General features: G+C 50.2%; 1 protein-coding gene across 1 annotated transcript in view; it reads right to left on the minus strand.

Annotated features, from left to right (window-relative positions):
* Window positions 1–24,968, minus strand: part of LOC106591872 (short transient receptor potential channel 5) — a 108,997-nt gene that overhangs the window by 35,491 nt on the left and 48,538 nt on the right. Inside the window, exons 5-9 of the mRNA XM_082977328.1 lie at window positions 16,613–16,750; window positions 15,818–16,021; window positions 2,019–2,156; window positions 695–844; window positions 348–396 (exon numbers count right to left, since the gene is read on the minus strand). Coding sequence (XP_082833454.1) covers window positions 348–396; window positions 695–844; window positions 2,019–2,156; window positions 15,818–16,021; window positions 16,613–16,750 — 679 coding nt within the window. The remainder of the gene's footprint in view (window positions 1–347; window positions 397–694; window positions 845–2,018; window positions 2,157–15,817; window positions 16,022–16,612; window positions 16,751–24,968) is intronic.

Consider the following 24,968-nt stretch of genomic DNA (forward strand, 5'->3'; position numbering starts at 1 on the left):
ATTCTCTCCTCAGTGATTCTCTCCTCAGTGATTCTCTCCTCAGTGATTCTCTCCTCAGTGATTCTATCCTCAGTGATTCTCTCCTCAGTGATTCTATCCTCAGTGATTCTATCCTCAGTGATTCTCTCCTCAGTGAACAAAGGGACAGGAGTGTAGTTTATTACCCAGCCCCAGCCTGTGGTTGACCAATCAGAAGTCCTTGCAGTACAACTGGGCCAATGGCCAAATAAAAAAATGTAGTACTGTAACCTTTAGTACTGTATTGATCCCTCCCTCCCTCCCTCCCTCCCTCCCTCCCTCCCTCCCTCCCTCCCTCCCTCCCCTCCCTCCCTCCCCTCCCTCCTCACCTAGTACCCAGGGTAGTATCATCCATTCAACCACAGTAGGAGGAGGGCCCTGCATTAAACAACATCAGATTGATCACAAATGGTTAAAAACATTAAAGACGTCTTCCTAGTCAGCAAAAACCATAACATGTTGTTTTGATTTTGTTGGAAGTCTATGGGTAGCATGCTAGCAGTTACTTCCAGTCATTGTGCTAACACTAGTTAGCATTGGCTCGCAAAACTACCTCTAACTTCCTTCATCCTTCATACACAAGTTCATCTGACTCTGGGCGAAGTAGATACCAAAATCCCGAAGTATCCCTGTAATTATTATTTAATTAATTCATTACTTTTCGACTTTAGGTTACCTGCATATGTAGGTTAGTCCTGGCAATGTGTTGTGAGGCAAGGAGGAGGAGGAAGAGGAAGTTCAGGTACGATGCTGTGTGACAGATAAACTTGATGAAGGGTTTCTTCACAAACACACCTAGGGCAGACTTAGGGGCTAGGAGATATATCTGGAGAGAGAGGGAGGGAAGAGAGAGGGAGGGAGGCATAGAAGAGAGAGGATAGAGAGAGGAAGGAGAGAGGAGAGAGAGAGGCAGAGAAGAGAGGGAGGAGAGAGGGAGGCAGAGAAGAGAGGGAGGAGAGAGGAGAGAGGGGAGAGGGAGGCAGAGAAGAGAGGGAGGAGAGAGGGAGGAGAGAGGAGAGAGGGAAGAGAGAGGAGAGAGGGAGGAGAGAGGAGAAAGGGAAGAGAGTGGAGAGAGGGAGGAAGGAGGAGAGAGGGAAGAGAGAGGAGAGAGGAGAGAGGGAGACAGATAAGAGAGGGAGGAGGGAGGAGAGAGGGGAGAGGGAGGCAGAGAAGAGAGGGAGGAGAGAGGGAGGAGAGAGGAGAGAGGGAAGAGAGAGGAGAGAGGGAGGAAGGAGGAGAGAGGGAGGAGAGAGGAGAGAGGGAGGAAGATAAGAGAGAGGGAGGTTAGTACGGTTCCAGAAACATTCAAAGTTTTTTTCAGAAATCCCAGTTGGAGAATTTCCCTTCTGATTCCGGAAATATTCCAACCTCCGGAATTACACATACATATATATACATTAGACTTTTTGGCAGTACTGAGCTGAGCCAAACTAAGCTGAGCCAAACCAAGCTGGAAAGAGTCAGAAAAGAAAAGAGGAGGGACAGTTTGGATCGGTACGATAATGTTTGGGTCGGTACGATAGTGTTTGGGTCGGTACGATAGTGTTTGGGTCGGTACGATAGTGTTTGGGTTGGTACGATAATGTTTGGGTCGGTACGATAGTGTTTGGGTCGGTACGATAGTGTTTGGGTCGGTACGATAGTGTTTGGGTCGGTACGATAGTGTTTGGATCGGTACGATAATGTTTGGGTCGGTACGATAGTGTTTGGGTCGGTACGATAGTGTTTGGGTCGGTACGATAGTGTTTGGGTCGGTACGATAGTGTTTGGATCGGTACGATAGTGTTTGGGTCGGTACGATAGTGTGAAAATAGTAACTGTACTAACCAGTGACAACAAACCTATAAAACCGGTTATACACACACACACACACACACACACACACACACACACACACACACACACACACACACACACACACACACACACACACACACACACACACACACACACACACACACACACACACACACACACACACACACACTATATATACTGACCATTGAGAAGACAGGGAACAGCAGTCCTATGATGAAACAGGTCCCCAGTTTGACAACCCAGTGTCTCCTCCTCCAGCCAGGAAACCCATCGTACCACAGAGTAGCTAGGAGCTGCTGGCAGTTAGGCTGGGCTACAAACTACAGACAGAGAGACAGAGAGAGAGACAGAGAGACAGAGAGAGAGACAGAGAGACAGAGAGAGGCAGAGACAGAGACAGAGAGAGAGAAAGACAGAGAGAGAGAAAGACAGAGAGACAGAGAGAGACAGAGAGACAGAGAGAGACAGAGAGACAGAGGCAGAGACAGAGACAGAGAGACAGAGGCAGAGACAGAGAAAGAGAGAGGCAGAGACAGAGAGAGAGAGACAGAGACAGAAAGACAGAGAGAGACAGGCAGAGAGAGAGAGAGACAGAGAAGGACAGAGACAGAGAGAGAGACAGAGAGAGACAGAGAGAGACAGAGAGAGAGACAGAGAGAGAGACAGAGAGAGAGACAGAGGCAGAGACAGACAGAGAGAGAGAGAGAGAGAGACAGAGGCAGAGACAGAGGCAGAGAGAGAGACAGAGAGAGAGACAGAGGCAGAGACAGAGAGAGGCAGAGACAGAGAGAGAGACAGAGAGAGAGACAGAGGCAGAGACAGAGAGAGACAGAGGCAGAGACAGAGACAGAGAGAGAGACAGAGAGAGAGAGAGAGGGGAGGGGTGTTGCAGTGTTTCAAAGTCGATGACAACTTTTTTTCCTGAATGTGTTTTTTTAATCTCAGTAAAAGCCCAGAGAGAGAGAGAGAGAGAGAGAGAGAGAGAGAGAGAGAGAGAGAGAGAGAGAGAGAGAGAGAGAGGGAGAGAGAGAGAGGGTGGGACTGTGGTTGTAAATGAGCCTCTGTTAGAGACTTTGATTGTATCTGTCCATACTAACATAATAAAACATGACCTTAGTACCGTTCATAAATCCCCTGGACAAGACTTTTACTAATTAAAAAGCTTCTACAGTTGTTGACTGTAGAATATGCTAATGTTGTATTGTATCGATGAAGACGTCTCATTCCCAAACAAGAACATTTATGAAAACTTGATTTATACTACTGTCGATGAGATGAAACCGACAACATGAACACACACAGACAAAACTAGAGTTTTTTTTTTATCCTTTAAAGACATTTAAAGACATTTAAACACATTTGAAGACATTTAAACACATTTGAAGACATTTAAAGACATTTAAAAACATTTGAACAACACACCTATAGCAACAAGCTCTCACAGTCTCACGTCAGAACTAAACGTTCATCCATGTTTCTTAATAAAACTAAAACTAAACACATGGAATTGTTTTTAAGATGGTCGAACCAATAGGATCATTTAAATGATCCTATTGGTTCGAGCATCTTATATATGCATATTCTAGTTACTGGGTAGGAGTGGTAACCAGATTAAATCGGGTATGTTTTTACTGCCCCCCTAGCCCTAACAGGTTAAATGATCCATGGTTCGAGCATCTTATATATGCATATTCTAGTTACTGGGTAGGAGTGGTAACCAGATTAAATCGGGTATGTTTTTACTGCCCCCTAGCCCTAACAGGTTAAATGATACATGGTTCGACCATCTTATATATGCATATTCTAGTTACTGGGTAGGAGTGGTAACCAGATTAAATCGGGTATGTTTTTACTGCCCCCTAGCCCTAACAGGTTAAATGATCCTATTGGTTCGACCATCTTATATATGCATATTCTAGTTACTGGGTAGTAACTGCCCCCTAGCCCTAACAGGTTAACCTGTTAGGGCTAGGGGGGCAGTAAAAACATACCCGATTTAATCTGGTTACCACTCCTACCCAGTAACTAGAATATGCATATATAAGATGCTCGAACCAATAGGATCATTTAACCTGTTAGGGCTAGGGGGCAGTAAAAACATACCCGATTTAATCTGGTTACCACTCCTACCCAGTAACTAGAATATGCATATATAAGATGGTCGAACCAATAGGATCATTTAACCTGTTAGGGCTAGGGGGCAGTAAAAACATACCCGATTTAATCTGGTTACCACTCCTACCCAGTAACTAGAATATGCATATATAAGATGGTCGAACCATGGATCATTTAACTTGATATAGAATTTTAGGACCCCTTTAGGTATCTCCACAAAAAATATAACAAAATGATTTGATAAAATATTGAATTTGGTCTTTATTACTATAGCACCTAGAAACACATAGAAAAACACATTCATAAATGGCAAAATAAGCACAGGTCTTGAAGTGTCTATCCTATATCTAGGAGATATAAGAAGCCCAGGAAATATATATACTGCTCAAAAAAAATAAAGGGAACACTTAAACAACACATCCAAGATCTGAATGAAAGAAATAATCTTATTAAATACTTTTTTCTTTACATAGTTGAATGTGCTGACAACAAAATCACACCAAAATAATCAATGGAAATCCAATTTATCAACCCATGGAGGTCTGGATTTGGAGTCACACTCAAAATTAAAGTGGAAAACCACACTACAGGCTGATCCAACTTTGATGTAATGTCCTTAAAACAAGTCAAAATGAGGCTCAGTATTGTGTGTGGCCTCCACGTGCCTGTATGACCTCCCTACAACGCCTGGGCATGCTCCTGATGAGGTGGCGGATGGTCTCCTGAGGGATCTCCTCCCAGACCTGGACTAAAGCATCCGCCAACTCCTGGACAGTCTGTGGTGCAACGTGGCGTTGGTGGATGGAGCGAGACATGATGTCCCAGATGTGCTCAATTGGATTCAGGTCTGGGGAACGGGCGGGCCAGTCCATAGCATCAATGCCTTCCTCTTGCAGGAACTGCTGACACACTCCAGCCACATGAGGTCTAACATTCTCTTGCATTAGGAGGAACCCAGGGCCAACCGCACCAGCATATGGTCTCACAAGGGGTCTGAGGATCTCATCTCAGTACCTAATGGCAGTCAGGCTACCTCTGGCGAGCACATGGAGGGCTGTGCGGCCCCCCAAAGAAATGCCACCCCACACCATGACTGACCCACCGCCAAACCGGTCATGCTGGAGGATGTTGCAGGCGGCAGAACGTTCTCCACGGCGTCTCCAGACTCTGTCACGTCTGTCACGTGCTCAGTGTGAACCTGCTTTCATCTGTGAAGAGCACAGGGCGCCAGTGGCGAATTTGCCAATCTTGGTGTTCTCTGGCAAATGCCAAACCTCCTGCACAGTGTTGGGCTGTAAGCACAACCCCACCTGTGGACGTCGGGCCCTCATACCACCCTCATGGAGTCTGTTTCTGACCGTTTGAGCAGACACATGCACATTTGTGGCCTGCTGGAGGTCATTTTGCAGGGCTCTGGCAGTGCTTCTCCTGCTCCTCCTTGCACAAAGGCGGAGGTAGCGGTCCTGCTGCTGGGTTGTTGCCCTCCTACGGCCTCCTCCACGTCTCCACACACATATTTAACCCAATATTTTTTGGGCCACATACAGTTGAAGCCGAAGGTTTACATACACCTTAGCCAAATACATTTAAGCTCAGTTTTTCACAAATACTGACATTTAATCCTAGTAAAAATTCCCTGTCTTAGGTCAGTTAGGATCACCACTTTATTTTAAGAATTTGAAATGTCAGAATAATAATAGAGAGAATGATTTATTTCAGCTTTTATTTCCTTCATCACATTCCCAGTGGGTCAGAAGTTTACATACACTCAATTAGTATTTGGTAGCATTGCCTTTAAATTGTTTAACTTGGGTCAAACGTCTCGGGTAGCCTTCCACAAGCTTCCCACAATAAATTGGGTGAATTTTGGCCCATTCCTCCTGACAGAGCTGGTGTAACTGAATCAGGTTTGTAGGCCTCCTTGCTCGCACACACTTTTTCAGTTCTGCCCACAAATTTTGTAATGGCCACTCCAATACCTTGAGTTTGTTGTCCTTAAGCCATTTTGCCACAACTTTGGAAGTATGCTTGGGGTCATTGTCAATTTGGAAGACCCATTTGCCACCAAGCTTTAACTTCCTGACTGATGTCTTGAGATGTTGCTTCAATATATCCACATCATTTTCCTACCTCATGATGCCATCTATTTTGTGAAGTGCACCAGTCCCTCCTGCAGCAAAGCACCCCCACAACATGATGCTGCCACCCCCGTGCTTCACGGTTGAGATGGTGTTCTTCGGCTTGCAGGCATCCCTCTTTTTCCTCCAAACATAACGATGGTCATTATGGCCAAACAGTTCTATTTTTGTTTCATCAGACCAGAGGACATTTCTCCAAAAAAGTACAGTCTTTGTCCCTATGTGCAGTTGCAAACCGTAGTCTGGCTTTTTTATGGCGGTTTTGGAGCAGTGGCTTCTTCCTTGCTGAGCAACCTTTCAGGTTATGTCGATATAGGACTTGTTTTACTGTGGATATAGATACTTTTGTTCCTGTTTCCTCCAGCATCTTCACAATGTCCTTTGCTGTTGTTCTGGGATTGATTAGCACTTTTTGCGCCAAAGTACGTTCATCTCTAGGAGACAGAACGCGTCTCCTTCCTGAGTGGTATGACAGCTGCGTAGTCCCATGGTGTTTATACTTGCGTACTATTGTTTATTGTTTTTACTATTTGTTTGTACAGATGAACGTGGTACCATCAGGCATTTGGAAATTGCTCCCAAGGATGAACCAGACTTGTGGAGGTCCACAATTCTTTTTCTGAGGTCTTGGCTGATTTCTTTTGATTTCAAGCGAAGAGGCACTGAGTTTGAAGGTAGGCCTTGAAATACATCCACAGGTACACCTCCAATTGACTCAAATGATGTCAATTAGCCTATCAGAAGCTTCTAAAGCCATGACATAATTTTCTGGAATTTACCAAGTTGTTTAAAGGCACAGTCAACTTAGTGTATGTAAACTTCTGACCCATTGGAAATGTGATACAAAGAACTATAAGTGAAATAATCTGTCTGTAAACAATTGTTGTAAAAATTACTTGTGTCATGCACAAAGTAGATGTCCTAACCGACTTGCTAAAAATACAGTTTGTTAACAAGAAATTTGTGGAGTGGTTGAAAAATGAGTGTCCAGTGAGGAGAGATGTGTGCGCCCAGGTCAACAGCCAATGCTTTATCCCCGTGGGAACGTAGGGGTGCTCTGGAGGACAGGTAGCAGGCGCGGGTTCCCTCTCCCGAATGTCATCTATGTCCCAAAGGACAGGGGCAACGACTCGGAAGGGCGGAATGTTGGGTGCACTCAGGACAGGAACCTCTCCCGATTCGTAGAGACGGGACAGGGCATCGTCTTTGCTTTTCTTTGAACCTGGGCGATATGACAAGGTGAAGCCGAATCTAATGAAGAAAAGGGCCCACCTTGCTTGTTGTGAGTTCAACCGCCTTGCTGTCTGTACGTACTCCAGGTTCCGATGGTCGGTGAAGATGAGAAATGGGTCCTTGGCGCCCTCCAGCCAGTGTCTTCACGGCCACTTCTGAAGCGTATGATCTGGGTGTTTCAGCAACGGGGCGGAGGTGAAACGCCCCTTCAGTATACGGAAGGCCTCATCGACTGCAGGACTCCACACCAACTTACAAGGACAACCCTTGAGGAGAGAGGTGAGGGCAGAGGCGATGGAGCTGAAGTTCCTAAGGAAGCGGCAGTAGAATTTGGCAAACCCCCAAAAAACGTTGTAGCCCCTTTATGATGGATGAGACCTGACTGCATCGACCTTCCTCTCCTCCATCATCACTCCCAGAGGACTGATCTTGTATCCTAAGAAGGAGACAGCGACCTGACAGAACAAGCACTCCTCCGCTTTCACATACAAGCAGTTCTCCAGGAGGTGTCCCAGGACTCCCCGGACGTGGCCGAAGTGATCCTCCAAGGTGGCAGAGTAGACCAGGATGTCGTCAAAAAATATACACGACCACTTGGCACCCGAAGCATGTCCCGGAACACCTTATTAACAAATGCCTGGAACACCGACGGCACATCACCAAGTACTCGTAGTGGCCAGACATCGTGCTGAACGCCGTTTTCCATTCATCCCCCTCCCGGATGCGGATCAGATTGTAGGCGCTGCGCAGGTCCAACGGAGCTGTTCGATCGAAACCGGCACCAACGGGAGAGGGTAGCTTGGTGGTGATGGAATTGAGGCCTCTGTAATTGATGCACGGCGTAGATCTCCATCCTTCTTGGCCACGAAGAAGAAACCTGCCGGCGTAGGGGAGGTGGACGTGCGGATGAAACCTTGTTGGATAGCCTCCTGGATGTTCTCCTCCATAACCACCAAAAGAGGGTTGATGTGGCTGCGCGGAAATGCAGAGCCTACCTGGAGGTCCATGGCACAGTCCCAGGGGCGATGAGGAGAGAGACAGGTGGCACGGGTCTTGGAGAAAACCTCCCAGAGATCCTAGTATACTTCCTGGATTTTGGGCAGGAGGGCAACCACAGGACTCTCAACCTACGTGGAACCACATGGGAAGGAAAAGTAGGTCCTCCGGCATTCCGGTGCCCAGTCAGTGATTTTTCATCCTCGACAATGAGATGGTCATTACGTTGGAGCCACGGGAGGCAGAGGTTGACTATGTGTACGGTTGAATTGATGATGAGGAAGGGAAGGCTTTCTTGATGCATGGGTTCCACTGTGAGGGTGAGTGGTATTGTGATGTGCGTTATTGTGCCGGTTTCCCAATGGTCAACACTACAGTGCTTGGACCGTTAAAGGAGCGCGGGTATGATTTGATGTTTAGGGACGAGGCGAGGACCTGGTCGAAGAAGTTTCCCGCGGTGCCGAAGTCCACTAGAGCTGTAAAGACAACACATGAGGGACAGCCAGCCAGTGAAATGGAAACCAGAAAGGGTTTGGCGGAAAGTGATGATCCGGGAGACCGGATGATCACGTGGCCGCCCCTCTGCCCTCGTGGACTCCGGGTTGGAACGTACCGGACACCACCACGCGTTCATAGCGGTGGTCAGGAACAGATACCGCTCTGCCTCATTACCCTACCCAGTTGAGCCAGCTGGTCTGGATGTTGACGGAGTAGGTGTTCCTGTTCATCGACCACCTAGAGATATCCTTAACTTCTGCTGCTTCCATATCTTTGGAGGCTGTATTCTGTAACGTATATACGCAGGGAGCCAGGGAGTCAGGGAGCCAGGGAGCCAGGGAGTCAGGGGAGCCAGGGAGCCAGGGAGTCAGGGAGCTAGGGGAGTCAGGGGAGCCAGGGAGTCAGGGGAGTCAGGGAGCCAGGGGAGTCAGGGGAGCCAGGGGAGTCAGGGGAGCCAGGGAGTCAGGGGAGTCAGGGGAGCCAGGGAGTCAGGGGAGTCAGGGAGCCAGGGGACTCAGGGGAGCCAGGGAGTCAGGGGAGTCAGGGAGCCAGGGGAGTCAGGGGAGCCAGGGAGTCAGGGAGCCAGGGAGCCAGGGAGTCAGGGGAGCCAGGGAGCCAGGGAGTCAGGGAGCTAGGGGAGTCAGGGGAGCCAGGGAGTCAGGGGAGCCAGGGGAGTCAGGGGAGTCAGGGAGTCAGGGAGTCAGGGGAGTCAGGGAGCCAGGGGAGTCAGGGGAGCCAGGGAGTCAGGGGAGTCAGGGAGCCAGGGGAGTCAGGGGAGCCAGGGAGTCAGGGAGCCAGGGGAGTCAGGGGAGCCAGGGGAGTCAGGGGAGTCAGGGGAGCCAGGGAGTCAGGGAGCCAGGGGAGTCAGGGGAGCCAAGGGAGTCAGGGGAATCAGGGAGACAGGGGAGTCAGGGGAGTCAGAGAGTCAGGGAGCCAGGGGAGTCAGGGGAGTCAGGGAGCCAGGGGAGTCAGGGGAGCCAGGGAGTCAGGGGAGCCAGGGGAGTCAGGGGAGTCAGGGGAGTCAGGGAGTCAGGGGAGTCAGGGGAGCCAGGGGAGCCAGGGGAGGCAGGGGAGCCAGGGGAGCCAGGGGAGTCAGGGGAGTCAGAGAGTCAGGGAGCCAGGGAGCCAGGGAGTCAGGGAGTCAGGGAGACAGGGGAGTCAGGGAGACAGGGGAGTCAGGGAGCCAGGGAGCCAGGGGAGTCAGGGAGACAGGGGAGTCAGGGAGACAGGGGAGTCAGGGAGACAGGGGAGTCAGGGAGCCAGGGAGCCAGGGAGTCAGGGGAGTCAGGGAGCCAGGGAGTCAGGGGAGTCAGGGAGTCAGGGAGTCAGGGAGTCAGGGGAGTCAGGGAGTCAGGGAGTCAGGGAGTCAGGGAGCCAGGGAGTCAGGGGAGTCAGGGAGTCAGGGAGTCAGGGGAGTCAGGGAGTCAGGGGAGTCAGGGGAGCCAGGGAGTCAGGGGAGTCAGGGAGTCAGGGAGTCAGGGAGTCAGGGGAGTCAGGGAGTCAGGGAGCCAGGGAGTCAGGGGAGTCAGGGAGTCTTGGAGTCAGGGGAGCCAGGGAGTCAGGGGAGCCAGGGAGTCAGGGGAGTCAGGGGAGCCAGGGAGTCAGGGGAGTCAGGGGAGTCAGGGAGTCAGGGGAGTCAGGGAGTCAGGGGAGTCAGGGGAGTCAGGGAGTCAGGGGAGCCAGGGAGCCAGGGAGTCAGGGATCAGATGCAGAAGGTGAGTTTAATAATAATAAACATTAAGAAAATACAAAACAGGAGAAGCGTACTGAACGTAAACAAAACCACTACTGCCTTAAGACTGAGGCTACTGAGGGCTAAATAAAGGGAGAGTAATCAGGGTGGTGAGGAAGTACAGGTGTGCTTAACGATGGGGAGCAGGTGTGCTTAACGATGGGGAGCAGGTGTGCGTAATGATTGTTGCCAGGTGTGCGTAATGATGGTTGCCAGGACCGGTGGTTTGTAGATCGGCGACGTGGAGCGCCGGAGCGGGAGAGAGGAAGTAGGCGTAATTTACAAACAAAGCATTTTTTGTTTACTAAGTCCTCCAGATCAGAGGTGGTAGTGATGACCAGGGAAGTGTGTGAATTGGACCATTCCTGTCCTGCTAAGCATTACAAATGTAACGAGAACTTTTGAGTCTCAGGGGAAATGTATGGAGTAAAAAGTACATACTTTTTTTTAGGAATGTAGTGGAGTAAAAGTAAAAGTTGTCATAAATATAAAAAGTAAAGTACACATACCCCCAAAAGTATTTTTACTTAAGTACTTTACACCACTGGGTAGTACGCATATTAAGAAACACCCAGTGTCTGGTTAGGATGGTAATGTGGCGTATGTGTGTTTTTAAAAATGTGTCGCCATGGCGCTGAGGGCCTGTGTTCCTTCCTGTCTCTCTTCCAACCAGATGTTAGTAAACTAATCATAACAGACACAGACCAGAGTCCCTCTATACCTCCATCTCTCTCTCTCCCTCTTTCTCTCCCTCTTTCTCCATCTCTCTCTCCCCTTCCATCTCTTTTCCTCTCCCTCTCCCCCTCTCTCTCTGTCTCCTTCTCTTGCTCCCTAGCCAACAATTGACTGGTCATATGACAGGCACTAGACAGACAACAGGTTGCCTCTACCTTACCAACTTTCTCTCACCCTCCATCCCTCCACGCCCCTCTCTCTCTAGTCTCTAGCCAATCTGCTTCTGAGTAGTGACAGTCTAGCGTCCCTCTCTCCCTCTCTCTCTCTCCCTCCATCTCTCTCTCCCTTTCTAGACAGCTCTTCTTCTAAATCCCTATTCTACCTTCTCTCTCTGTGTGTTATGACAGAGTAATAAGTCCTCTCCTGTACTATACTACACTCTGTGGCCTCCCTCTGCTTTCTGTCAGACAACAGACTGTACAGTGGCATGGGGACTCTAAAGTGAGATGGAAGAGACAGAGGAGACAGAACGGAGAGAAGGGAGGCACTTCAGTGTCTTTTATTACATACAAACAGTTTCCTAAAGAGGGGGGTAAAAACAGAGAGAGAGAGGGAAAGAGAGAGAGAGAAACAGAGAGAGAGAGAAATAGAGAGAGAGAGAGGGAAAAAGAGAGAGAGTGAGAGAGAGAGAGGGAAAGAGAGAGAGAGAGAGAAATAGAGAGAGGGAAAGAGAGAGAGAGAGAAATAGAGAGAGAGAGAAGGAAAAAGAGAGAGAGAGAGAGAGAGAGAGAGTGGAAAGAGAGTGGAGAGAGAGAAGGAAAGAGAGAGAGAGAGAGACAGAGAGAGAGAGAGAGGGACAAAGAGAGAGAGAGAGAGAGAGAGAGGGAAAAAGAGAGAGAGTGAGAGAGAGAGAGAGAGGGAAAGAGAGAGAGAGAGAAATAGAGAGAGGGAAAGAGAGAGAGAGAGAAATAGAGAGAGAGAAGGAAAAAGAGAGAGAGAGAGAGAGAGAGAGAGAGAGAGAGAGAGAGAGAAATAGAGAGCGAGAAGGAAAAAGAGAGAGAGAGAGAGAGAGAGAGAAATAGAGAGCGAGAAGGAAAAAGAGAGAGAGAGAGAAATAGAGAGAGGGAAAAAGAGAGAGAGAGAGAGAGAGAGAGAGGGAAAAAGAGAGAGAGAAATAGAGAGAGAGAGAGGGGGAAAAAGAGAGAGACAGAGAAAGACAGAGGGAGAGAGGAGAGCTAGGGAGGGGCAGTATCTTCTCAGCATCAAAGGTATATTATTACTCCTAAAGCAGACAGATGAATCTTCTCCTGGGAAACACAACCCTCATCACCCCTCTGCTTTCTTCCTTTCACCTTCCCCCCATCTAATATTCCTCAACTTCTAACAAATCCCTTTCTGGGAAGCAACAACACATTCTCAAGCATCGAGAGACATTGCCTTAAACCTCATACCTACCTGCCTTACACCTACCTGCCTTGCACCTACCTGCCTTACACCTCACAGCTACCTGCCTTTCACCTACCTGCCTTTCACCTACCTGCCTTGCACCTACCTGCCTTACACCTCACAGCTACCTACATCAAACCTACCTGCCTTACATCTACCTGCCTTACACCTCACAGCTACCTGCCTTTCACCTACCTGTCTTACACCTACCTGCCTTACACCTTACACCTACCTGCCTTACCTGCCTTACACCTTACCCCTACCTACCTTTACACCTCCCTGCCTTTACACCTCCCTACCTTTACACCTCCCTACCTCCCTACCTTTACACACCCTTACCTTTACACCTCCCTGTCTTTACACCTCCCTACCTTTACACCTCCCTACCTTTACACCTCCCTACCTCACTACCTTTACACCTCCCTACCTTCACACCTCCCTACCTCCCTACCTTTACACCCCCTTACCTTTACACCTCCCTGCCGTTACACCACCCCTACCTTTACACCACCCCTACCTTTACACCTCCCTGCCGTTACACCTCCCTACCTTTACACCTCCCTACCTTTACACCCCCCCTACCTTTACACCCCCTTACCTTTACACCCCCTTACCTTTACACACCCCTACATTTACCTACCCCAACATTTACACCTCCCTGCCTTTACACCTCCCTTACCTTTACACCCCCCCTACCTTTACACCCCCCTACCTTTACACCTCCCTACCTTTACACCCCCCCTACCTTTACACCCCATTACCTTTACACCTCCCTACCTTTACACCCCCCTACCTTTACACCCCCCCTACCTTTACACCCCCCTACCTTTACACCCCCCTACCTTTACACCTCCCTACCTTTACACCACCCTACCTTTACACCACCTACCTTTACACCCCCCTACCTTTACAACCCCCTACCTTTACACCCCCTTACCTTTACACCTCCCTACCTTTACACCTCCCTACCTTTACACCTCCCTACCTTTACACCCCCTACCTTTACACCCCCCTACCTTTACAACCCCCTACCTTTACACCCCCTTACCTTTACACCTCCCTACCTTTACACCCCCCTACCTCTACACCCCCCTACCTTTACACCCCCCCTACCTTTACACCACCCTACCTTTACACCCCCCCTACCTTTACACCCCCCCCCTACCTTTACACCTCCCTACCTTTACACCTCCCTACCTTTACACCCCCCTACCTTTACACCCCCTACCTTTACAACCCCCTACCTTTACACCCCCTTACCTTTACACCTCCCTACCTTTACACCTCCCTACCTTTACACCTCCCTACCTTTACACCCCCCCTACCTTTACACCCCCCTACCTTTACACCCCCCTACCTTTACAACCCCCTACCTTTACACCCCCTTACCTTTACACCTCCCTACCTTTACACCGCCCTACCTTTACACCTCCCTACCTTTACACCCCCCCTACCTTTACACCCCCCTACCTTTACACCCCCCTACCTTTACACCTCCATACCTTTACACCTCCCTACCTTTACACCCCCCTACCTTTACACCCCCTACCTTTACAACCCCCTACCTTTACACCCCCTTACCTTTACACCTCCCTACCTTTACACCTCCCTACCTTTACACCTCCCTACCTTTACACCTCCCTACCTTTACACCCCTCCTACCTTTACACCCCCCCCCTACCTTTACACCTCCCTACCTTTACACCTCCCTACCTTTACACCCCCCTACCTTTACACCCCCTACCTTTACAACCCCCTACCTTTACACCCCCTTACCTTTACACCTCCCTACCTTTACACCTCCCTACCTTTACACCTCCCTACCTTTACACCCCCCCTACCTTTACACCCCCCTACCTTTACACCCCCCTACCTTTACAACCCCCTACCTTTACACCCCCTTACCTTTACACCTCCCTACCTTTACACCTCCCTACCTTTACACCTCCCTACCTTTACACCCCCCCTACCTTTACACCCCCCTACCTTTACACCCCCCTACCTTTACACCTCCCTACCTTTAAACCTCCCTACCTTTACACCCCCCTACCTTTACACCCCCTACCTTTACAACCCCCTACCTTTACACCCCCTTACCTTTACACCTCCCTACCTTTACACCTCCCTACCTTTACACCTCCCTACCTTTACACCTCCCTACCTTTACACCCCCCCTACCTTTACACCCCCCTACCTTTACACCCCCCTACCTTTACACCTCCCTACCTTTACACCCCCCCTACCTTTACACCCCCCTACCTTTACACCCCCCTACCTTTACAACCCCCTACCTTTACACACCCTTACCTTTACACCAGGGCAAAACTTACAGTGGTGAGTGTGTCTCCTACCTCTTTATGTGGGTAATTGATGGCCAGTTTGTGTTTGTCCCGGTTCCTGGCTGGTCTCTCTGGGGTAGTGCGTAGTATGTAGTGTATAGTACACTGAGTATACTAAACATTAGGAACCCCCCCCCCCCCTTTTCCCTCAGAACAGACTCAATTCGTCGGGCACGGACTCTATAAGGTGTTGAAAGTGTTCCACAGGGACCCTGGCCCATGTTGACTCCAATGCTTCCACCACCCAAAGGATGTCCTTGGGTGGTGGACCATTCTTGACATACACAGGAAACTGTTGAGAGTGAAAAACCCCAGCAGCGTTGCAGTTCTTGACACAAACTGGTGCGCCTGGCTCCTACTACCATACCCCTGTTCTAAGGCACTTAAAATATTTTGTCTTGACCATTCACCCTCTGAATACAACACACATACACAATCCATGTCTCAATTGTCTCAAGCCTTAAAAATCTTTCTTTAACCCGTCTCCTCCCCTTCATCTACACTGATTGAAGTGGATTTAACAAGTGACATCAATAAGGAATCATATCTTTAATCTGGATTCACCTGGTCAGTCTATGTCATGGAAAGAGCAGGTGTTCTTAATGTTTTGTATACTCATTGTATATAGTGTGTAGTGTAGTGTGGATCATACCTCTTAGTGTTGGTATTTGATGGCCAGTTTGAGATTGTCCAGGTCAAGGCTGGTCTCTCTGGGGTCCACTTCTCCACTGTCATCTCTAGTGTAGTATGGAGTGTGTACTCTGTAGTGTGTATTATATAGTATATAGTAATAGTATAATATGTCCTACCTCTTTGTGTTGGTATTTGATGGCCAGTTTGAGTTTGGCCAAGTCATGGCTGGTCTCTCTGGGGTCCAGTTCTTCACTGTCATCTCTGTGGTTCAGTATGGTCTCCAGCTCTCTGCTGCTCCTAGCCTGGTCCAGCAGGTCTTTGGCAAACAGCTTACACTGCTGAGACAGTTCCTCATATTCCTGACGGAACTCATTCTCCACCTAGGAAGAGGAATAAACAGGTTATTAACTGTTATAACGCCTGTATAACCCTTTATAAACATGTTATAAACACCCCACTGCTGAGACAGTTCGTCATACTCCTGACGGAACTCATTCTCCACCTAGGAAGAGGAATAAACAGGTTATTAACTGTTATAACGCCTGTATAACCCTTTATAAACATGTTATAAACATCACACTGCTGCGACAGTTCCTCATACTCCTGACGGAACTCATTCTCCACCTAGGAAGAGGAATAAACAGGTTATTAACTGTTATAACGCCTGTATAACCCTTTATAAACATGTTATAAACATCACACTGCTGCGACAGTTCCTCATACTCCTGACGGAACTCATTCTCCACCTAGGAAGAGAAATAAACAGGTTATTAACTGTTATAACGCCTGTATAACCCTTTATAAACATGTTATAAACATCACACTGCTGCGACAGTTCCTCATACTCCTGACGGAACTCATTCTCCACCTAGGAAGAGGAATAAACAGTAACACACTGTTTGTAACCACTTATAAAGGCTTTATTACCCTTAATATGTATTTTAAACTGCTGGAGAAACGGTGTTACAGACCTTGCTGAGTTCTTTGAGTTCCCAGCCCAGTCTGAAGGCAGTGAGGATGGGGTCTTCACTGGAGAGAGAGATGAGAGAGGGAGAGGCCAGTGCCTTATAGATGTTCAGACGAGACCTGGAGTGACGCAGGCTGTCCACCTACAGGAAGGACAGAGAGGAGAGGAGAGGAGAGGAGAGGAGAGGATGAGAGAGGTCATGGCCTTATAGATGTTCAGACGAGACCTGGAGTGACGCAGGCTGTCCACCTACAGGAATAGGCAACCCTGTTCATGGAGTGCCTGGTCTTCCAGGTTTGTTAAATCATAAACACGAAAAGCCGGTGTCCCTCCAGAACCAGGGTTGCCTGCCCCTGACCTACAGGAAGGAGAGGAGAAACAGATAGTTTTTAGGAAGATGGACAGTTTAGGAAATTGGGGTTATAATTTGACAAAGCAAAACAACTTTATATTTTAAGTAGTAATAGTAATCTAATAGTCTGTACATTTACTGTAATAGTCTGTACATTTACTGTAATAGTCTGCACATTTACTGTAATAGTCTGCACATTTACTTAACATGACCAATGTGTTTGCATGTTCCCAAAAGTCAATCTGGAACTAAATGTCCAATGTGTTTGCAAGTTCCCAAAAGTCAATCTGGAACTAAACGTCCAATGTGTTTGCAAGTTCCCAAAAGTCAATCTGGAACTAAACGTCCAATGTGTTTGCAAGTTCCCAAAAGTCAATCTGGAACTAAACGTGTTTTGCTGGATGAATTTGAGATTAAGACACGAGATAAAGGCTTCCGGCGACAATGTGGCGAGGAGCAGAAGCTAAGTAAAGAGGCTGTGTAGCTCCGACTATATTTGAAATAATTATTCAACGCCTAGTTACACACAACTAATTGACCAGGATACATGGAAAAAACGTTATCTCAGCCTGCAGCTGCTGCTACCAAGGAAAATGGCGGTGAATAAAAGCCTGAAGACCCAGTTCTAAAGGAGAGTTGCAAAATGAGCAAAAATCCCAAAGAGAAAATTGCGAAAGTGGGTGAAGATGTGGCTGAATATAAAACACACAGCGGGGGAAGATGTGGCTGAAACACAACACATAGTAGGGGAAGATGTAGCTGAAACACAACACACAGCGGGGGAAGATGTGGCTGAAACACAACACATAGTGGGGGAAGATGTAGCTGAAACACAACACACAGCGGGGGAAGATGTGGCTGAAACACAACACATAGTGGGGGAAGATGTAGCTGAAACACAACACACAGCGGGGGAAGATGTAGCTGAAACACAACACACAGCGGGGGAAGATGTGGCTGAAACACAACACACAGCGGGGGAAGATGTGGCTGAAACACAACACATAGTGGGGGAAGATGTAGCTGAAACACAACACACAGCGGGGGAAGATGTGGCTGAAAATAAAACACACAGCGGGGGAAGATGTGGCTGAAACACAACACACAGCGAGGGAAGATGTGGCTGAAACACAACACACAGCTGGGGAAGATGTGGCTGAAACACAACACACAGTGAGGAAGATGTGGCTGATATAAAACACACAGTGGGGGAAAATGTGGCTGAAACACAACACACAGTGGGGGAAGATTAGTTTAGTGTTCTAGGTGTTGGGTACTACCAGTCATTAGTTTAGTGTTCTAGGGGGGTACTACCAGTCATTAGTTTAGTGTTCTAGGTGTTGGGTACTACCAGTCATTAGTTTAGTGTTCTAGGGGGGTACTACCAGTCATTAGGTTAGTGTTCTAGGGGGGTACTACCAGTCATTAGGTTAGTGTTCTAGGGGGGTACTACCAGTCATTAGTTTAGTGTTCTAGGTGTTGGGTACTACCTGTCATTAGTTTAGTGTTCTAGGGGGGTACTACCAGTCATTAGTTTAGTGTTCTAGGTGTTGGGTACTACCTGTCATTAGTTTAGTGTTCTAGGGGGGTACTACCAGTCATTAGTTTAGTGTTCTAGGGGGGTACTACCAGTCATTAGTTTAGTGTTCTAGGGGGGTACTACCAGTCATTAGTTTAGTGTTCTAGGTGTTGGGTACTACCAGTCATTAGTTTAGTGTTCTAGGGGGGTACTACCAGTCATTAGTTTAGTGTTCTAGGTGTTGGGTACTACCAGTCATTAGTTTAGTGTTCTAGGGGGGTACTACCAGTCATTAGTTTAGTGTTCTAGGGGGGTACTACCAGTCATTAGTTTAGTGTTCTAGGTGTTGGGTACTACCAGTCATTAGTTTAGTGTTCTAGGTGTTGGGTACTACCAGTCATTAGTTTAGTGTTCTAGGGGGGTACTACCTGTCATTAGTTTAGTGTTCTAGGTGGGGGGTACTACCAGTCATTAGTTTAGTGTTCTAGGGGGGTACTACCAGTCATTAGTTTAGTGTTCTAGGTGTTGGGTACTACCAGTCATTAGTTTAGTGTTCTAGGTGTTGGGTACTACCAGTCATTAGTTTAGTGTTCTAGGGGGGTACTACCAGTCATTAGTTTAGTGTTCTAGGTGTTGGGTACTACCAGTCATTAGTTTAGTGTTCTAGGGGGGTACTACCAGTCATTAGTTTAGTGTTCTAGGTGTTGGGTACTACCAGTCATTAGTTTAGTGTTCTAGGGGGGTACTACCAGTCATTAGTTTAGTGTTCTAGGTGTTGGGTACTACCAGTCATTAGTTTAGTGTTCTAGGTGTTGGGTACTACCAGTCATTAGTTTAGTGTTCTAGGTGTTGGGTACTACCAGTCATTAGTTTAGTGTTCTAGGTGTTGGGTACTACCAGTCATTAGTTTAGTGTTCTAGGGGGGTACTACCAGTCATTAGTTTAGTGTTCTAGGGGGGTACTACCTGTCATTAGTTTAGTGTTCTAGGGGGGTACTACCAGTCATTAGTTTAGTGTTCTAGGTGTTGGGTACTACCAGTCATTAGTTTAGTGTTCTAGGGGGGTACTACCTGTCATTAGTTTAGTGTTCTAGGGGGGTACTACCTGTCATTAGTTTAGTGTTCTAGGTGTTGGGTACTACCAGTCATTAGTTTAGTGTTCTAGGTGTTGGGTACTACCAGTCATTAGTTTAGTGTTCTAGGTGCTGGGTACTACCTGTCATTAGTTTAGTGTTCTAGGTGTTGGGTACTACCAGTCATTAGTTTAGTGTTCTAGGGGGGTACTACCTGTCATTAGTTTAGTGTTCTAGGGGGGTACTACCAGTCATTAGTTCAGTGTTCTAGGTGTTGGGTACTACCAGTCATTAGGTTAGTGTTCTAGGTGTTGGGTACTACCAGTCATTAGTTTAGTGTTCTAGGGGGGTACTACCAGTCATTAGTTTAGTGTTCTAGGGGGGTACTACCTGTCATTAGTTTAGTGTTCTAGGGGGGTACTACCAGTCATTAGTTTAGTGTTCTAGGGGGGTACTACCAGTCATTAGTTTAGTGTTCTAGGGGGGTACTACCAGTCATTAGTTTAGTGTTCTAGGTGTTGGGTACTACCAGTCATTAGTTTAGTGTTCTAGGGGGGTACTACCAGTCATTAGTTTAGTGTTCTAGGTGTTGGGTACTACCAGTCATTAGTTTAGTGTTCTAGGGGGGTACTACCAGTCATTAGTTTAGTGTTCTAGGTGTTGGGTACTACCAGTCATTAGTTTAGTGTTCTAGGGGGGTACTACCAGTCATTAGTTTAGTGTTCTAGGTGTTGGGTACTACCAGTCATTAGTTTAGTGTTCTAGGTGTTGGGTACTACCAGTCATTAGTTTAGTGTTCTAGGTGTTGGGTACTACCAGTCATTAGTTTAGTGTTCTAGGTGTTGGGTACTACCAGTCATTAGTTTAGTGTTCTAGGTGTTGGGTACTACCAGTCATTAGTTTAGTGTTCTAGGTGTTGGGTACTACCAGTCATTAGTTTAGTGTTCTAGGTGTGGGTACTACCAGTCATTAGTTTAGTGTTCTAGGTGTTGGGTACTACCAGTCATTAGTTTAGTGTTCTAGGGGGGTACTACCAGTCATTAGTTTAGTGTTCTAGGGGGGTACTACCTGTCATTAGTTTAGTGTTCTAGGGGGGTACTACCAGTCGTTTTCTTTCTTTGATTCGCTAAGCAGTGGCTATCAGAAACTCATTGATTTAAATTATTCTAACACTCGTCACGTTTTGGTCATATTCACAACGTTTCAGAAACGATGACCAATGTGATTAAAGTTACCTTGTGGAACGTGAACGGAGAAGGTTCATGTTTAAAAAGATGAAAGGTGTTGACTTATCTTAAACCAAAAAAACGCTCAGATGTGATTATGCTCCAAGAGTCCCACCTGCTTACCGAAAGGATACTCCTAGGGTGGGCGACAGATGGATAGGCAGTGCTTACCAATATCGTACTTTTTGGAGAAATGTCCTCTGGTCTGATGAAACAAAAATAGAACTGTTTGGCCATAATGACCATCGTTATGTTTGGAGGAAAAAAGGGGAGGCTTGCAAGCCGAAGAACACCCATCCCAACCATGAAGCTTGGGGGTGGCAGCATCATGTTGTGGGGGTGCTTTGCTGCAGGAGGGACTGGTGCACTTCACAAAATAGATGGCATCATGAGGTAGGAAAATTATGTGGATATATTGAAGCAACATGGTTGTGCAGTGCTTACGATAATATTATACAACCAAAAACAAATCAGTGTATATATTTTATTGTCCATGTTCACATGGAAGAAGAGTTGAAGTATCAAGATAGATGAATCTTGATTTAACCGGTTTCAGGACAAAATATAATATTGGGAAATATTTATGTTCCGAATGAGGAAGACCCAGACTGCTTCCTTCTACTTAACTAAATAATTCTGGATTTCTGTGATTTTCCTCTGGTACTAAAAGGGGGGGGGGGGTTATAATCAGGTCCATGATACTGTTTTAGATACACTACCAGTCCAAAGTTTGGACACACCTGCTCATTCAAGGGTTTTTCTTGATTTTTACTATTTTCTAGTAGTCACCAAAATAGTGAAGACATCGAAACTATGAAATAATACATATGGAATCATGTAGTAACCAAAAAAAAGTGCAAAACAAAAATATATTCATTTGTATATCAAAGTAGCCACCCTTTGCCTTGATGACATCTTTTCACACTCTTGGCATTCTCTCACCGGGGGGGGGGGGGTGTGGGTGAAAAATGAAACGGTGCATTCTGGGGGGGTGTTCACGCCCATTGACTTTTTCTGCATTTTGTTGCGTTGCGGCCTTGTTCTAGAATGGATTAGGTAGTTTTTTCCCTCGTCGGTCTGCACGCGGTGCCCCGTCGTGGTGGGGTGGGGGCGGGTTGTGGTGTGGTGTGGCGGGGTTTGGTGTGGCGGGGTTTGGCAGGGTGTGGTGTGGCGGGGCGTGGCGGGGTGTGGTGTGGCGGGGTTTGGCAGGGGTGTGGTGTGGCGGGGCGTGGCGGGGTGTGGTGTGGCGGGGCATGGTGGGGTGTGGTGTGGCAGGGTGTGGCGGGGTGTGGCGTGGTGTGGTGTGGTGGGGTGGGGTGTGGCGTGGCGTGGTGTGGCGTGGCGGTGTGTGGTGTGGCGGGGTGTGGCGGGGTGTGGTGTGGCGTGGCGGGGCGTGGCGGGGTGTGGCAGGGTGTGGTGTGGTGTGGCGGGGTGTTTCGGGGTGTGGTGTGGTTTGGCGGGGTGTGGCAGGGTGTGGCGGAGTGTGGTGTAGTGTGGTGTGGCGGGGTGTGGCGGGGTGTGGTGTGGCGGGGTGTGGTGTGGTGGGGTGTGGTGTGGTGTGTTGTGGTGTGGCGGGGTGTGGCGTGGTGTGGTGTGGTGTGGCGGGGTGTGGCGGGGTGTGGTGTGGTGTGGTGTGGCGGGGTGTGGTGTGGCGGGGTGTGGTGTGGTTTGGTGTGGCGGGGCGTGGTGGGTTGTGGCGGGGTGTGGCGGGGGGTGGCGGGGTGTGGTGTGGTGTTGTGTGGCGGGGTGTGGTGTGGTGTGGCAGGGTGTGGCGGAGTGTGGTGTGGCGGGGTGTGGTGTGGCAGAGTGGGGCGGGGTGTGGTGTGGCGGGGTGTGGTGTGGTGTGGCGGGGTGTGGTGTGGCGGGGCGTGGTGGGTTGTGGCGGGGTGTGGCGGGGCGGGGTGTGGCGGGGTGTGGCGTGGCGGGGTGTGGCGTGGTGTGGCAGGGTATGGTGTGGTGTGGCGGGGTGTGGCGTGGTTTGGCGGGGTGTGGCGGAGTGTGGTGTGGTGTGGTGTGGTGTGGCGGGGTGTGGCGTGGTGTGGTGTGGCGGGGTGTGGTGTGGTGTGGTGTGGCGGGGTGTGGCGTGGCGTGGCGTGGTGTGGCGGGGTGTGGTGTGGTGTGGCGGGGTGTGGTGTGGCGGGGTGTGGTGTGGTGTTGTGGGGTGTTGTGTGGTGTGGCGGGGTGTGGTGTGGCGGGGTGTGGTGTGGCGTGGTGTTGTTTGGTGTGGCGGGGCGTGGTGGTTTGTGGCGGGGTGTGGTGTGGTGGGGTGTGGCGTGGTGTGGCGGGGTGTGGTGTGGTGTGGCAGGGTGTGGCGGGGTGTGGTGTGGCGGGGTGTGGTGTGGTGTGGCGGGGTGTGGTGTGGCGGGGTGTGGTGTGGTGTGGCGGGGTGTGGTGGGGTGTGGTGTGGTGTGGCACGGTGTGGTGTGGCGGGGTGTGGTGTGGTGTGGCGTGGTGTGGTGTGGTGGGGTGTGGCGGGGTGTGGTGTGGCGTGGCGGGGTGTGGTGTGGCGGGGTGTGGTGGGGTGTGGCGGGGTGTGGTGTGGTGTGGCGGGGTGTGGTGTGGTGGGGTGTGGTGTGGCGGGGTGTGGTGTGGTGTGGCGTGGTGTGGTGTGGTGGGGTGTGGCGGGGTGTGGTGTGGCGTGGCGGGGTGTGGTGTGGCGGGGTGTGGTGGGGTGTGGCGGGGTGTGGTGTGGTGTGGCGGGGTGTGGTGTGGTGGGGTGTGGTGTGGCGGGGTGTGGTGTGGTGTGGTGTGGCGGGGTGTGGTGTGGCGGGGTGTGGTGTGGCGGGTTGTGGCGGGGTGTGGTGTGGTGTGGCGGGGTGTGGTGTGGCGGGGTGTGGTGTGGCGGGGTGTGGTGTGGCGGGGTGTGGTGTGGTGTGGCCGGGTGTGGTGTGGTGTGGCGGGGTGTGGTGTGGCGGGGTGTGGTGTGGCGGGGTGTGGTGTGGTGTGGTGTGGCCGGGTGTGGCGGGGTGTGGTGTGGCGGGTTGTGGCGGGGTGTGGCGTGGTGTGGGGGAGTGTGGTGTGGCGGGGTGTGGTGTGACGGGGTGTGGTGTGGTGTGGTGGGGTGTGGTGGGGTGTGGTGGGGTGTGGCGGGGTGTGGTGGGGTGTGGTGTGGCGGGGTGTGGTGTGGCGGGGTGTGGTGTGGCGGGGTGTGGTGTGGTGTGGTGTGGCCGGGTGTGGCGGGGTGTGGTGTGGCGGGTTGTGGCGGGGTGTGGCGTGGTGTGGGGGAGTGTGGTGTGGCGGGGTGTGGTGTGACGGGGTGTGGTGTGGTGTGGTGGGGTGTGGTGGGGTGTGGTGGGGTGTGGCGGGGTGTGGTGGGGTGTGGTGTGGCGGGGTGTGGTGTGGTGTGGTGTTGTGGGGTGTGGTGTGGCGGGGTGTGATGTGGTGTGGTGTGGCGGGGTGTGGTGTGGCGGGGTGTGGTGTGGCGGGGTGTGGTGTGGTGTTGCGTGGTGGGTTGTGGCGGGGTGTGGCGGGGTGTGGTGTGGCGGGGTGTGGTGTGGTGTGGTGTGGCAGGGTGTGGTGTGGTGTGGCGGGGTGTGGTGTGGTGTGGCAGGGTGTGGCGGGGTGTGGTGTGGCGGGGTGTGGTGTGGTGTGGTGTGGCGGGGCGTGGTGGGTTGTGGCGGGGTGTGGCGGGGCGGGGTGTGGCGGGGTGTGGTGTGTCGGGTTGTGGTGGGGTGTGGTGTGGCAGGGTGTGGTGTGGTGTGGTGTGGCGGGGTGTGGCGGAGTGTGGTGTGGTGTGGTGTGGCGGGGTGTGGTGTGGTGTGGTGTGGCGTGTTGTGGTTTGGTGTGGCGGGGTGTGGTGTGGCGGGGTGTGGTGTGGTGTGGCGGGGTGTGGTGTGGCGGGGTGTGGTGTGGGGTGTGGTGTGGCGGGGTGTGGTGTGGTGTGGCGGGGTGTGGTGTGGCGGGGTGTGGTGTGTTGTGGCGGGGTGTGGCGGGGTGTGGTGTGGTGTGGTGTGGTGTGGCGGGGTGTGGCGGGGTGTGGTGTGGTGTGGCGGGGTGTGGTGTGGCGGGGTGTGGTGGTGTGTTGTGGGGTGTGGTGTGGTGTGGCGGGGTGTGGCAGGGTGTGGTGTGGTGTGGCAGGGTGTGGTGTGGTGTGGCGGGGTGTGGTGGGGTGTGGTGTGGTTTGGCGGGGTGTGGTGGGGTGTGGTGTGGTGTGGTGTGGCGGGGTGTGGTGTGGTGTGGTGTTGTGGGTTG

The sequence above is a fragment of the Salmo salar genome, chromosome 07 (assembly GCF_965601325.2).
Source record: "Salmo salar chromosome 07, fSalSal1, whole genome shotgun sequence".
NCBI classification, from domain to species: Eukaryota; Metazoa; Chordata; class Actinopteri; order Salmoniformes; family Salmonidae; genus Salmo; species Salmo salar.